The 15,023-nt window shown below is 28.6% G+C and overlaps 1 protein-coding gene across 1 annotated transcript; it reads right to left on the reverse strand.

Annotated features, from left to right (window-relative positions):
- Positions 1-5,145: 5,145 nt before the first annotated feature.
- LOC142224538 (uncharacterized) lies at positions 5,146-14,802 on the reverse strand. The gene is made up of 2 exons (XM_075294319.1): positions 13,681-14,802; positions 5,146-6,156 (listed from the first exon to the last, which is right to left on the reverse strand). Exons 1-2 carry the CDS (start codon positions 14,800-14,802, stop codon positions 5,146-5,148), a joined length of 2,133 nt encoding a protein of 710 aa, XP_075150434.1.
- Between the last annotated feature and the right edge of the window lie 221 nt (positions 14,803-15,023).

Below are 15,023 nucleotides of genomic sequence, written 5' to 3' on the forward strand. Positions count from 1 at the left end.
GATCGGTTTATATGGGGCCTATATATAATTATGGACCGATATTGACCAATTTTTGCATGGTTGTTAGAGACCATATACCAACATCATGTACCAAATTTCAGGCGGATCGGATGAAATTTGCTTCTCTTAGAGGTTACGCAAGCCAAATCGCGGGATCGTTTATATATTTATATATGGGGGCTATATATAATTATGGACCGATGTGGATCAATTTTTGCATAGTTGTTAGAGACCATATTCTTAAACCATGTATCGAATTTTAGCCGAATCGTATGAAATTTGCTTCTCTTAGAGGCTCCGCAAGCCAAATCTTGGGATCGTTTTATATGGGGGCTATATGTAATTAGGAACCGATGTGGACCAATTTCTGCATGGTTGTGAGAGACCATATACTAACACAATGTACCAAATTTCAACTGGATCGGATGAATTTTGCTCCTCCAAGAAGCTCCCCAAGCCAAATATGAGCATTGGATTAAATAAGGGGCTATACGTAAAAGTGGTCCGATATGGCGCATTTGCAATACCATCCGACCTACATTAAATAACAGCTACTTGCGCCAAGTTTCAAGTCGATAGCTTGTTTCGTTCGGAAGTTGGCGTGATTTCAACAGACGAACGGACGGACGGACATGCTCAGATCGACTCAGAATTTCACAACGACCCAGAATGTATATACTTTATGGGGTCTTAGAGCAATATTTCGATGTGTTACAAAGGGAATGACAAAGCTAATATACCCCCATCCTATGGTGGAGGGTATAAAAATTATACCTTGCCATCAGCAACTGTTACCACAAACCAAGGAATTTGATTGTGAATGAGAATCTGTAGTAGAACTTTGTACGCTATACATGGTGAAGGCTACTCGAGATTCGGCCGTATATATCTGCATTTGCTTATTTACAGGTTGACCAGGTGGATGAAATTCTCAGCACACCAAACATATTCGTGTTGACCCTAGTAGTACCTACCGTTCATATAGTTTAGCTTTCGAATAAATATCAGCCATGATCTTCAATATACAAAGTAATAATAATGTTTTGTTTTTTTTTTCTATAAAAATCACGGATTTATTAAAATTTTTTAATACATTAAGGTAAAAGCTACATAAATGATTATAAAAAAGAATTACAACTATTTTAAAATTAAAACTATAATTGTATCACAGTTGGAAATATAAACGGAAAGAAATTAAAGCGTTAAGTGCAAAAGTAAAAATATACAAAAAGTGTTGGCCATATACACTGGGAAAAATATGTTGTATAGTTAGAGGACAATTTGCAAAAAAAAAAATATTTTTTGCTACCAAAATAAATTTTAGATATGCTTTTTTATCCAATTTTTTTTCGCTGTAACCATTGTGATTTTGGAAAGCTTAATTTTCAGTAGAAATAAAATTTTTAAAAGTTTTTCTGTATAAATAAGATTTTGATAAAATTTTCTATAGAAATAAAATTTTGACAAAATTTTCTTTAGAAATAAAATTTTCTATAGAACAAAAAAAAATTGCCAAAATTTTCTTTAGAAATAAAATTTTGATAAAAGTTTCTATAGAATTAAAATTTTGTCAAAATTTTCTATAGAAATAAAATTTTGCCAAAATTTTCTATGGAAATAAAATTTTGCCACAATTTTCTATAGAAATAAAATTTTGCTAAAATTTTCTATAGAAATAAACTTTTGATAAAAATTTTTGTATAAAAAATAAAATTTTGCCAACATTTCTATAGCAATAAAATTTTGCCAAAATTTTTTTTATAGAAATAAAATTTTGATAAAAGTTTCTATAAAAATAAAATTTTGTCAACATTTCTATAGAAATAAAACTTTGCCAAAATTTTCTATAGAAATAAAATTTTGCTAAAATTTTCTATAGAAATAAAATTTTGATTTTGGAGAGCTTAATTTTCTATATAAATAAATTTTTATTAATTTCTTTTTGTAGAAATAAAATTTTGCCATAATTATATTTCATGTTAGCCTGATACCGAAACAGGCAATTAACGTCCAAATGCATTATATCTAATTTTTACAATTATTAATCGAGCTTTATGGACAGATTTAGATTAAGGAACATGATTAATAGAGTCATTGAATAGAAAACGTCAGATACAAATATATAAACGCCTGGACTGTATATGTTTCGATTCGGGCGAATGAATCTTTCCACAGCTTTTAGTATAGATCTGACTGGAAGAGATAACTCAATTTTGGGCTCTTTATGCTAACTCCTTATAGAAAAAACATTTGGGAATTTTCCTCTTACAAATTGAATCATTTTTTTCCACTTTACATCATCTTTTCATATAACTACAAAGATGATGTACAGTGGGAGAAAAAATGATTCAATTTGTAAGAGGAAAATTCCCAAATGTTTTCTCCACAAGGAGTTAGCATAAAGAGCCCAAAATTGAGTTATCTCTCCCAGCCAGATCTATACTAAAGCCTGTGGAAAGATTCATTCGCCCGAATCGAAACATGTACAGTCCATGCGTGTATAGATTTGTATCTGGCGTTTTCTTTTCAATGACACTATTAATCATGTTTCTTAATCTAAATCTGTCCATAAAGCTCGATTAATAATTGTAAAATTAGATATTTTGCCAAAATGTTCTATAGAAATAACATTTTGCCAAAATTTGCTATAGAAATAAAATTTTGATGAAAGGTTCTATAGAAATAAAATTTTGCCAAAATTTTCTATAGAAATAAAATTTTGACAAATTTTTCTATAGAAACAAAAATTTGACAAAATTTTCTATCGAAATCAAATTTTGATAAAATTTTCTATAGAAATCAAATTTTGACAAAATTTTCTATAGAAATCAAATTTCGACAAAATTGTCTATGGAAAGTTTTGTGGAGAGCTTAATTTTCTATAGAAATGCAATTTTTACATTTTTTTCTGTAGAAATAAAATTTTTACAAAATTTCCTATAGAAATAAAATATTGATAAAATTTCCTATAGAAATAAAATATTGATAAAATTTTGCCAACATTTTTAAAGAAATAAAATTTTGATAAAAGTTTCTATAAAAATAAAATTTTGCCAACATTCCTATAGAAATAAAACTTTGCCAAATTTTTCTATAGAAATACAATTTTGATTTTGGAGAGCTTAATTTTCTATAGAAATAACATTTTTTAATTTTTTTTTTAGAAATAAAATTTTGCCAAAATGTTCTATAGAAATAACATTTTGCAAAATTAGCTATAGAAATAAAATTTTGCAAAATTTTCTATAGAAATAAAATGTTGATAAAAGTTTCTATAGAAATAACATTTTTAAAAATTTTCTATAGAGTTTAAATGTTGACAAAAATGTTTATAGAAATTTTTGTGGAGAGCTTAATTTTCTATAGGAATAAAATTTTTACAAATATTTCTGTAGATATAAAATTTTGACAAAAAAAAATTCTATGGAAATAAAATTTTGCCAAAATTTTCTATAGAAATAAAATTTTGCCAAAATTTTCTATAGAAATAAAATTTTGACAAATTTTTCTATAGAAACAAAAATTTGACAAAATTTTCTATCGAAATCAAATTTTGATAAAATTTTCTATAGAAATCAAATTTTGACAAATTTTCTATAGAAATGTTTGTGGAGAGCTTAATTTTCTATAGAAATACAATTTTTACATTTTTTTCTGTAGAAATAAAATGTTTACAAAATTTCCTATAGAAATAAACTATTGATAAAATGTTCTACAGAAATAAAATTTGCCAAAATTTTCTATAGAAATAAAATTTTTCCAAAATTTTCTATAGAAATAAAATGTTGATAAAATTTTCTATAGAAATAAAATTTTGCTAAAATTTTCTATAGAAATAAAATTTGCCAAAATTTTCTAAGAAATAAAATTTTCTATAGAAATAAAATTTTCTATAGAAATAAAATTTTTCCAAAATTTTCTATAGAAATAAAATTTTGCCAATATTTTCTATAGAAATAAAGTTATGCCAACATTTTTTATAGAAATAAAGTTATGCCAAAATTTTCTATGGAAATAAAATTTCACAAAATTTTGTGTAGAACAAAAAAATGTTCACAAAATTTTCTATATAAATAAAATTTTTCTAAAATTTTCTATATAAATTTTGCCAAAATTTTCTATAGAAATAAAATGTTGACAAAATTTTCTATAGAAATAAAATTTTGCCAAAATTTTCTATAGAAATAAAATTTTGCCAAAATTTTCTATAGAAATAAAATTTTGCCAAAATTTTCTATAGAAATAAAATTTTGCTAAAATTTTCTATGGAAATAAAATTTTGATAAAATTTTCTATAGAAATAAAATTTTGCCAATATTTTCTATAGAAATAAAGTTATGCCAACATTTTCTATGGAAATAGAATTTCACAAAATTTAGTGTAGAAAAAAAAATGTTGACAAAATTTTCTATATAAATAAAATTTTTCTAAAATTGTCTATATAAATTTTGCCAAAATTTTCTATAGAGTTGAAATTTTCCCAAAATTTTCTATATAAATAAAATTTTGCCAAAATTTTCTATATAAAGAAAATGTTGTTAAGATTTTCTATAGAAATAAAATTTTGTCAAAAATTTGTTATAGAAATAAAATTTTGATAAAATTTTCTATAGAAATAATGTTTTGACATTTTTTCTGTAGAAATACAATTTTTACAATTTTTCGTTAGAAATAAATGTTTGACAAAATTTAATTAATTAGAAATAATTTTTTCTGTAGAAATACAATTTTTACAATTTTTTCTGAATAATTAAAATTTTGACAAAATTTTCTATAGAAATAAAAATTTTAATAAAACGTTATATAGAAATAAAATTCTGGCGAATTTTTCCATAGAAAAAAATTTGACAAAATTTTCTTTAAAAAAATTGTTCAAAATTTTCTATAGAAATTAAATTTTGACAAAATTTTCTATAGTTATTTCACGTAAAAAATGATTTTCTTTTCTGGGAAATGAAATATTATACCAATTTTTAAAGAGACAACTTGAGTTTTTTCCAGTGTTTATGGACAAAAAAAGGAAAAAGTAACAACATTACAACCTCACTAATTACGGGTGTTTAAATGTACAATGGACATATGAATGATGGTGTTGACAAACTCACAACCTTCTCGACAGACAGACAGATTGGGCCACTTATCTTCTCAAAACGGACGCAATGTTGATAATAAAGGCTGTTGGGCAGGCGGAAATACTGCAGATTGTGCTGGAACAGTTGAACTAACAGTGGATAACATCCGAATTCCAGCCGATAAAGTGGTTGCAGGTATGAATGGAATGTTCCCGTTGCCATTGTGGAACAGATTACTGGCATTGGTTCCAGATGCAGAGGTCGTTGATGTGGCGGGTAAACGTGAAATGGAGTTGAGCAATAAACTTTGCGCAGAGCTGGTGGCAGATGCAGCTAATGGCAATGTTGACTGCATAGTCGAGTTAACTGTGACTACTGTAGTACTCTGGCCACCACCTCCTGACGCCGATGCTGCTGCTGCCACCGTTGAGGAAGACGGATATTGTCCCATTTGTAACGGTCTATATTGGCATTTTTTGGCATGAGTTCGCATATTACTGGATTGCGTAAAGGCCTGATTGCAATTCGGATGTGGACACACATACGGTTTGCAACCGGTGTGATAGTTCAAATGTGTCTTCAGATGATGTTTCTTGGTAAAGGCCTTTGGGCATATGGGACAATTAAACGGTTTAATGCCCGAATGTAGACGATGATGCAGGGTCATATTACTGCGATCGGCAAACGATTTGCCACATACCGAACATTGATATGGCTTTTCGCCACTATGTGTTCGCATATGCTGTTTGAGTAGCATTTTCCGCGAGAATCGTTTACCACATTCGGTACATTTATGGGGTTTCACGCCGGTATGTATACGGACATGCATATTGAAGGCAACACGTTGATTAAAGGATTTCGGACAATACGGACATTCATATTCTTTTTTATTGCGATGAATTTTCATGTGACTACTTAGATAGCCTTTGTCATTGAATGTTTTTCCACATTCAGGACATTCGGCAGCAAATTCTTTGGTTCCCCGATGTACTGATAGATGGTATTTGTAATTGCGCAGCTGAGAAAATCCTTTGCCACAATCGGTGCATTCATAGCGCGGAGATTTATGTGTTTTCTCGTGAGCCTGCAACGAGAAGGGAAATTATTAAAATTAATATTAAAAATTAACCATACAGAGTTTTTTTTTGTTTAGGTTCAAAGAAAATAATAGTATCAATACAAGACCATATATTTTTAATTTAATTAAAATGTTTATTGGAATAATGGATTTTTATATAATAGATTTTTATACTAATTCAGTCACAAAATTAATTGATCCAATTAATTTTTCATTTGAAATGTCTTCAATCACGAAAACGATTGTATCAATCACACTTTTAGTTGGGCATCAAAAAAATATTTGATTAAAAATTAATTGATTGTATTAATTAGCAAATTTCAATTAATTTTTTAATGATTCAATTAAATGTTCAAGTGATGTAGATTGCAAAATGCAATTAATTTTTTAATTAAAAACGTAACCATTTTTAATCACTACACTATATTTCAATCATTTTCGATTGATTAAAACTATTTTTAATCATCTTTCAATTTAATTAAAAAATTGATTGATAAAATTTTAATAAAACAAGTAAGGAAAGTCTAAAGTCGGGCGGGGCCGACTATATTATACCCTGCACCACTTTGTATATCTAAATCGATATAATATCACATCCGTCAAATGTGTTGGGGGTTATATATAAAGGTTTGTCCTAAATACATACATTTAAATATCACACGATCTGGACAGAATTTGATAGACTTCTACAAAATCTATAGACTCAAAGTTTAAGTCGGCTAATGCACTAGGGTGGAACACAATGTTAGTAAAAAACAAGTAAGTAAAGTCTAAAGTCGGGCGGGGCCGACTATATTATACCCTTCACCACCATGGAAATATGAAGCGAGAGAAATTTTAATGCAACTATAGAAAAGAGCATTTATGATTGATCAGGTGATACATATGTATTCGAGATATAGGGCAATTTTAGTAATATTTACAATTTTTGATACTTAGCAGTGGCGACTTTACAGGGATATTGGTTAGATCCCGCCAAGATATATAGTCAAGTATGGGTTGCGATATATTATTTGGTCAAGTCGGGCGACTTGGAGCCTTATTTAAAACTCTACCGTTCTGTGGAAATTGTGTCAAGTGTGGGAATTTTGGCCATATATATATGGAGGCTTTATCTAAATCTGAACCAAATTAAATCAAACTTGACACACTTAAATATCATATTAAATATATTCTCTGTGGAAACTATCCAGCCAATTGGAGGAAAATCTCATTGAAAATGGGTCTAAAATATGAAACAGTCTACCATATTTCCCCAACTCTGGTGTACATATAACGGGAGCTATATATAATCTAAACCGATTTCGACTAAATTTGACATGCATAGTTAGAATAATAATTCTGTTATCTGTGCAAAATTTCACGTAAATGGGAGTTTAACTTTGGCCCCCGTAGTCATTTGCGTATAAATCGGGCGAAATATATATATATATATATATATATATATATATATATATATATATATATATATATATATATATATATATATATATATATATATATATATATATATATATATGGGAGCTATATCTAAATCTGAACCGATTTCAACCAAATTTGGCACACTTACCGATACTGTTAAACGTACTCCTTGTGCAAATTTTGAACCAAATCACGGCAAAACTCTGGCTTTTGAGACCATATAAGTTCAAATCGGACGAAAGATATATATGGGAGCTATATCTAAATTTGAACCGATTTCAACCAAATTTGGTACACTTATCGATACTATTAAACGTACTCCTTGTGCAAAATTTGAACTAAATCACGGATAAAACTCTGGCTTTTGAGGCCATATAAGTGCAAATCGGACGAAAGATATATATGGGAGCTATATCAAAATCTGAACCGATTTCAATCAAATTTACCAAGCATTGGTAGAATGTCAATTCTACTCTTTATGCAAAATTTCACGTAAATCGGTAGTAAACTTTGGCCTCTGTGGTCATATGAGTCTAAATCGGACGAGAGATATATATGGGAGCTATATCTAAATCTGAACCGATTTGAATCAAATTTACCAAGCATTGGTAGAATGTCAATTCTACTCTTTATGCAAAATTTCACGAAAATCGGTAGTAAACTTTGGCCTCTGTGGTCATATGAGTCTAAATCGGACGAGAGATATATATGGGAGCTATATCTAAATCTGAACCGATTTGAATCAAATTTACCAAGCATTGGTAGAATGTCAATTCTACTCTTTATGCAAAATTTCACGAAAATCGGTAGTAGCCTTTGGCCTCTGTGGTCATATGAGTCTAAATCGGACGAAAGATATATATGGGAGCTATATCTAAATCTGAACCGATTTAGCAGATATTTTGCAAGTTTTTCGAGACTCATAAAATATTTGGATGTACTGAATTTGAAGAACATCGGTTGATAAATACGCCAATTATGACCAGATCGGGGATAAATATATATGGCAGTTATATCTAAATCTGAACCGATTTTTCAAAATCAATAGCGATTGTCTTTGTCCCAAAAAACTACCCTATGCCACATTTGAGGACGATCTGACTTAACCTGCGACCTGTACTTTGCGCACAAAAATACATGAACAGACAGACAGACGGATGGACAGACAGACAGACAGCCAGACAGACAGACGGACATCGCTAAATCGACTCAGAACTTAATTCTAAGACGATCGGTATACTAAATGATGGGTCTCACACTTTTCCTTCTTGGCGTTACATACAAATGCACAAACTTATTATACCCTGTACCACAGTAGTGGTGAAGGGTATAAATATGGGAAACATTTAAATCTGAAGCAATTTTAAGGAAACTTCGCCAAAGTTTATTTATGATTTATCGCTCGATATATATGTATTAGAAGTTTAGGAAAATTAGAGTCATTTTTACAACTTTTCGATTAAGCAGTGGCGATTTTACAAGGAAAATGTTGGTATTTTGACCATTTTTGTCGAAATCAGAAAAACATATATATGGGAGCTATATCTAAATCTGAACCGATTTCAACCAAATTGGGCACGCATAGCTACAATGCTAATTCTACTTCCTGTGCAAAATTTCAATTAAATCGGAGTAAAAGATTGACCACTGTGGTCATATGAGTGTATATATATATCGAAAGATATATATATATATAGGAGCTATATCTAAGTCTGAACCGATTTCAATTAAATTTTGCACACTTAACTGCACTACTAATTGTACTCTTAGTGCAAAATTTCAAACAAATTGGGCCAAAACTCTGGCTTCTAGGACCATATTAGTCCATATCGGGCGAAAGATATATATGGGAGCTATATCTAAATCTGAATCGATTTCAACCAAATTTGGCACGCATAGCTACAATGCCAAATCTACTTCCTGTGCTAAATTTCAACTAAATTGGTCAAAAACTATGGCTTTTAGGACCATATTAGTCCATATCGGGCGAAAGATATATAAGGGAGCTATATCTAAATCTGAACCGATTTCAATCAAATTTTTCACACTTTACTATACTACTAATTGTACTCCTAGTGCAAAATTTCAACCAAATTCGTCGAAAAATCTGGCTTCTGGGGCCATATAAGTCCATATCGGGCGAAAGATATATATGGGAGCTATATCTAAATCTGAACCGATTTCAATCAAATTTTGGACACTTGACTATACGACTAAGTGTTATGTTTGTACACAACTTCAAGCAAATCTGTATAAAACTCTGGCTGCTGGTTCCATATTAGTGCATATCGGGCGAAAGATATATATGGGAGCTATATCTAAATCTGAACCGATTTCTTTCAAAATCATTAGGGTTCTATTCTGACCCAAATTAGGAACATGTGCCAAATTTGAAGGCGATAGGACTTAAATTGCGACCTAGATTTTGATCACCAAAATGTGTTCACTGACAGACGGACAGACGGACATGGTTATATCGACTCAGGGACCCACCCTGAGCATTATTGCCAAAGACACCATGTGTGTATCTCGTCTCCTTCTGGGCGTTACAAACATATGCACTAACTTATAATACCCTGTTCCACAGTGTGGCGCAGGGTATAATAAAACTAATAATAATTACCTCAAGTAAATTTTCTTGAATTTGTCGAAAAATATTTACTTAGTTTTGTGAAATTCCCCTTTGCATCGGCGTTTCTAATGCAGTTTAGTTAAAATTTTCTAAAATTAATTTATTTTTATACCCTCCACCATAGGATGGGGGTATATTAACTTTGTCATTCCGTTTGTAACACATCGAAATATTGCTCTAAGACCCCATAAAGTATATATATTCTGGGTCGTGGTGGAATTCTGAGTCGATCTAAGCATGTCCGTCCGTCCGTCTGTTGAAATTACGCTAACTTCCGAACGAAACAAGCCATCGACTTCAAACTTGGCATATGTAGTTGTAGACTATAGTCTCAAACAACCAAGAAGGAATTGGTCTATATCGGTCCATAATTATATATAGCCCCCATATAAACCGATCCCCAGATTTGTCCTCCGGAGCCTCTTGCAGGAGCAAAATTCATCCGATCCGGTTGAAATTTGCAATGTGGTGTTAGTATATGGCCGCTAAAAACCATGCCAAAATTGGTTCATATCGGTCTATAGTTATATATAGCCGATCCCAAAATTAACCTACCAAAATTTTATTTTTATAGAAAATTTTGTCAAAATTTTATTTCTATAGTAAATTTTGTTAAAATTTTATTTCTATAGAAAATTTTGTCAAAACTTTATTTCTAGAGAAAATTTTGTCAAAATTTTATTTCTATAGAAAATTTTGTCAAAATTTCATTTCTATAGAAAATTTTGTCAAAATTTCATTTCTATAGAAAATTTTGTCAAAATCTTATTTCTATAGAAAATTTTGTCAAAATCTTATTTCTATAGAAAATTTTGTCAAAATTTTATTTCTATAGAAAATTTTGTCAAAATCTTATTTCTATAGAAAATTTTGTCAAAATTTTATTTCTATAGAAAATTTTGTCAAAACTTTATTTCTATAGAAAATTTTGTCAAAATTTTATTTCTATAGAAAATTTTGTTAAAACTTTATTTCTATAGAAAATTTTGTCAAAATTTTATTTCTATAGAAAATTTTGTCAAAATTTCATTTCTATAGAAAATTTTGTCAAAATTTCATTTCTATAGAAAATTTTGTCAAAATCTTATTTCTATAGAAAATTTTGTCAAAATCTTATTTCTATAGAAAATTTTGTCAAAATTTTATTTCTATAGAAAATTTTGTCAAAATCTTATTTCTATAGAAAATTTTGTCAAAATTTTATTTCTATAGAAAATTTTGTCAAAACTTTATTTCTATAGAAAATTTTGTCAAAATTTTATTTCTATAGAAAATTTTGTTAAAACTTTATTTCTATAGAAAATTTTGTCAAAATCTTATTTCTATAGAAAATTTTGTCAAAATTTCATTTCTATAGAAAATTTTGTCAAAATTTTATTTCTATAGAAAATTTTGTCAAAATCTTATTTCTATAGAAAATTTTGTCAAAATCTTATTTCTATAGAAAATTTTGTCAAAATTTTATTTCTATAGAAAATGTTGTCAAAATCTTATTTCTGTAGAAAATTTTGTCAAAATTTTATTTTTATAGAAAATTTTGTCAAAATTTTATTTCTATAGTAAATTTTGTTAAAATTTTATTTCTATAGTAAATTTTGTTAAAATTTTATTTCTATAGAAAATTTTGTCAAAATTTCATTTTTTTGTTAAAACTTTATTTCTATAGAAAATTTTGTCAAAATTTTATTTCTATAGAAAATTTTGTCAAAATTTCATTTCTATAGAAAATTTTGTCAAAATTTCATTTCTATAGAAAATTTTGTCAAAATCTTATTTCTATAGAAAATTTTGTCAAAATCTTATTTCTATAGAAAATTTTGTCAAAATTTTATTTCTATAGAAAATTTTGTCAAAATCTTATTTCTATAGAAAATTTTGTCAAAATTTTATTTCTATAGAAAATTTTGTCAAAACTTTATTTCTATAGAAAATTTTGTCAAAATTTTATTTCTATAGAAAATTTTGTTAAAACTTTATTTCTATAGAAAATTTTGTCAAAATCTTATTTCTATAGAAAATTTTGTCAAAATTTCATTTCTATAGAAAATTTTGTCAAAATTTTATTTCTATAGAAAATTTTGTCAAAATCTTATTTCTATAGAAAATTTTGTCAAAATCTTATTTCTATAGAAAATTTTGTCAAAATTTTATTTCTATAGAAAATGTTGTCAAAATCTTATTTCTGTAGAAAATTTTGTCAAAATTTTATTTTTATAGAAAATTTTGTCAAAATTTTATTTCTATAGTAAATTTTGTTAAAACTTTATTTCTAGAGAAAATTTTGTCAAAATTTTATTTCTATAGAAAATTTTGTCAAAATTTCATTTCTATAGAAAATTTTGTCAAAATTTCATTTCTATAGAAAATTTTGTCAAAATCTTATTTCTATAGAAAATTTTGTCAAAATCTTATTTCTATAGAAAATTTTGTCAAAATTTTATTTCTATAGAAAATTTTGTCAAAATCTTATTTCTATAGAAAATTTTGTCAAAATTTTATTTCTATAGAAAATTTTGTCAAAACTTTATTTCTATAGAAAATTTTGTCAAAATTTTATTTCTATAGAAAATTTTGTTAAAACTTTATTTCTATAGAAAATTTTGTCAAAATCTTATTTCTATAGAAAATTTTGTCAAAATTTCATTTCTATAGAAAATTTTGTCAAAATTTTATTTCTATAGAAAATGTTGTCAAAATCTTATTTCTATAGAAAATTTTGTCAAAATCTTATTTCTATAGAAAATTTTGTCAAAATTTTATTTCTATAGAAAATGTTGTCAAAATCTTATTTCTGTAGAAAATTTTGTCAAAATTTTATTTCTATAGAAAATTTTGTCAAAATTTTATTTCTATAGAAAATTTTGTCTAACTTAATTATATACGTATTTAATCGCCCTATTTTAGTTTAATATATACCACGTATGGACTATGTGGTATATATTACGGTGTTAGGAAGTTTTAAGATACCTTGCCATCGGCAAGTGTTACCGCAACCCAAGTAATTCGATTGTGGATGACAGTCTTCAGTAGCTTCGGCCTGGCCGAACTTACGGCCGTTTATAACATACTTGTTTGTTCTAAAATTAACTAAAATTTTCTTTCCTGCTGGGCTCATTGTTTTTTTTTTAGTGTAGGCAAATTTTTTGACAGATCAAATTTATTATACCCTGACCACTATTATGTGGTTTAGGGTATAATAATAAATTTTCTATAAAATAGAGAAACATTTCCTAATCGCTCCTAATACAAAAACATAAAAAAATGAAACTTTTCCTAATTCTAATGTAAAGTATCATTGTATTAATGAATAAATTTTTTACAAGGCAAGTTTTCTTTATTCTAATGAATTTTCTATAAAATAACAAAACAATTCGTAACACCAATGAAAAAGTTTCATTGTATTATTGAATAATAGTCTTGACTTAATTTTAATAAAATCCCATCTGTGTGTGTGTGTGTGAATGTATGGAACTTACCTGTAAGGTTTGAGAACATCCAAAAACTTTATCACATATACGACATTTATAGCTTATCTCCTCAGGATTACTTATAGAGCGGCTATCGAAAAGTGTATTTATATGATCCGTAGCCGTTGGCCGCGATGACTTTGTCGAGGACACTTGTATATTGGTTACCGCTGTTAAAGATATATTCGACGCGGAGAGTAAAACATCCTTGTGGTGGTGGGTTTTTGAATGATATGAACTTGTGGAACTAACAGTTGAAGCTGCTGGCGATAATATCGGTGTCTTCTGATGATGATAGGAATATCCCGAATTTGTATGTCCACTGGGAGATTTATGATATAAATCCAAACAATCTAAACAATCCAATCGGGGACATATATATTTATTGGGGGTGTTGGATTGACTTAGACTCGTATGATGATTTTGTGCGGTGGGTGTGGGTGGTGTTAACGGGGCTTGACTCAAAGGGGTCTGCGCTGAGTTGTTTAAGGGTAAGCTGGTGGTTGAGTTTGTGGCATTATTCACAATATAGGGGGCAAAATAACGCTTCGAGGGATATACCGCCGGTGTTGGCCGCAGCACAGGCACTTGACCATATAAGCCGCCGGGAAACATGTGTGGAAAAAATTGAGCATAGAATTTCTGAGCATTGGCTGCTGCCACGGCAGCCAATATATTGGGATGTATACCACCATAAGGAAAAGCAAAGTTGGAGTTATTATAGGCAAATTCTGGCATTGAGTTATTGCTATGTGGATGGTTTGTTCTGGTACATGTTTCGGTTTCTTTACTTTTGGATAAATCTAAAATATCCACAGGATTTATAGATTTTGTTGGTATGGGAGCATAAACTTTTGGACTACTTGGTGGTGTATCTTGATTTATGGAACTCGTGGAGGTTTTTGGTGATGGAGAATTATGAGATTTTTCACTTGATGATTCACCCAATATACGTTGGATACTAAAATCGGTAACATGAACTGTGGCAGCACCGGCGGCTGCTGCTGCTGCTTGTATTTCCGTATCCGTTTCCGTTGAACTATCGTTTTGTGGTTTTTCATAAGACGACATTTCGAAATGTTGTAAACGTTGTAACAGCGATTGTTTATATCCCATTCTCAAATCATGCATGGTATTTTCGCAAAGAGAAAACACTTGAAATTTAGCAATTTTTCATAAAATTCATAAAAATAAACAGATATTTTTTAATTTTTTTTGTATTAAAAAATTGTCAAATCGTGCATAGTATTTTCGAAAAGAGAAAAAAAAACACTTGAAATTTTGCAATTTGTCAAAATTCATAAAAATAAACAGTTTTTTTTTTATTAAATTTATTTATTTTTTGTGTATCA

This window comes from Haematobia irritans, chromosome 2 (genome assembly GCF_050003625.1).
Source record: "Haematobia irritans isolate KBUSLIRL chromosome 2, ASM5000362v1, whole genome shotgun sequence".
Taxonomy (NCBI): Eukaryota; Metazoa; Arthropoda; class Insecta; order Diptera; family Muscidae; genus Haematobia; species Haematobia irritans.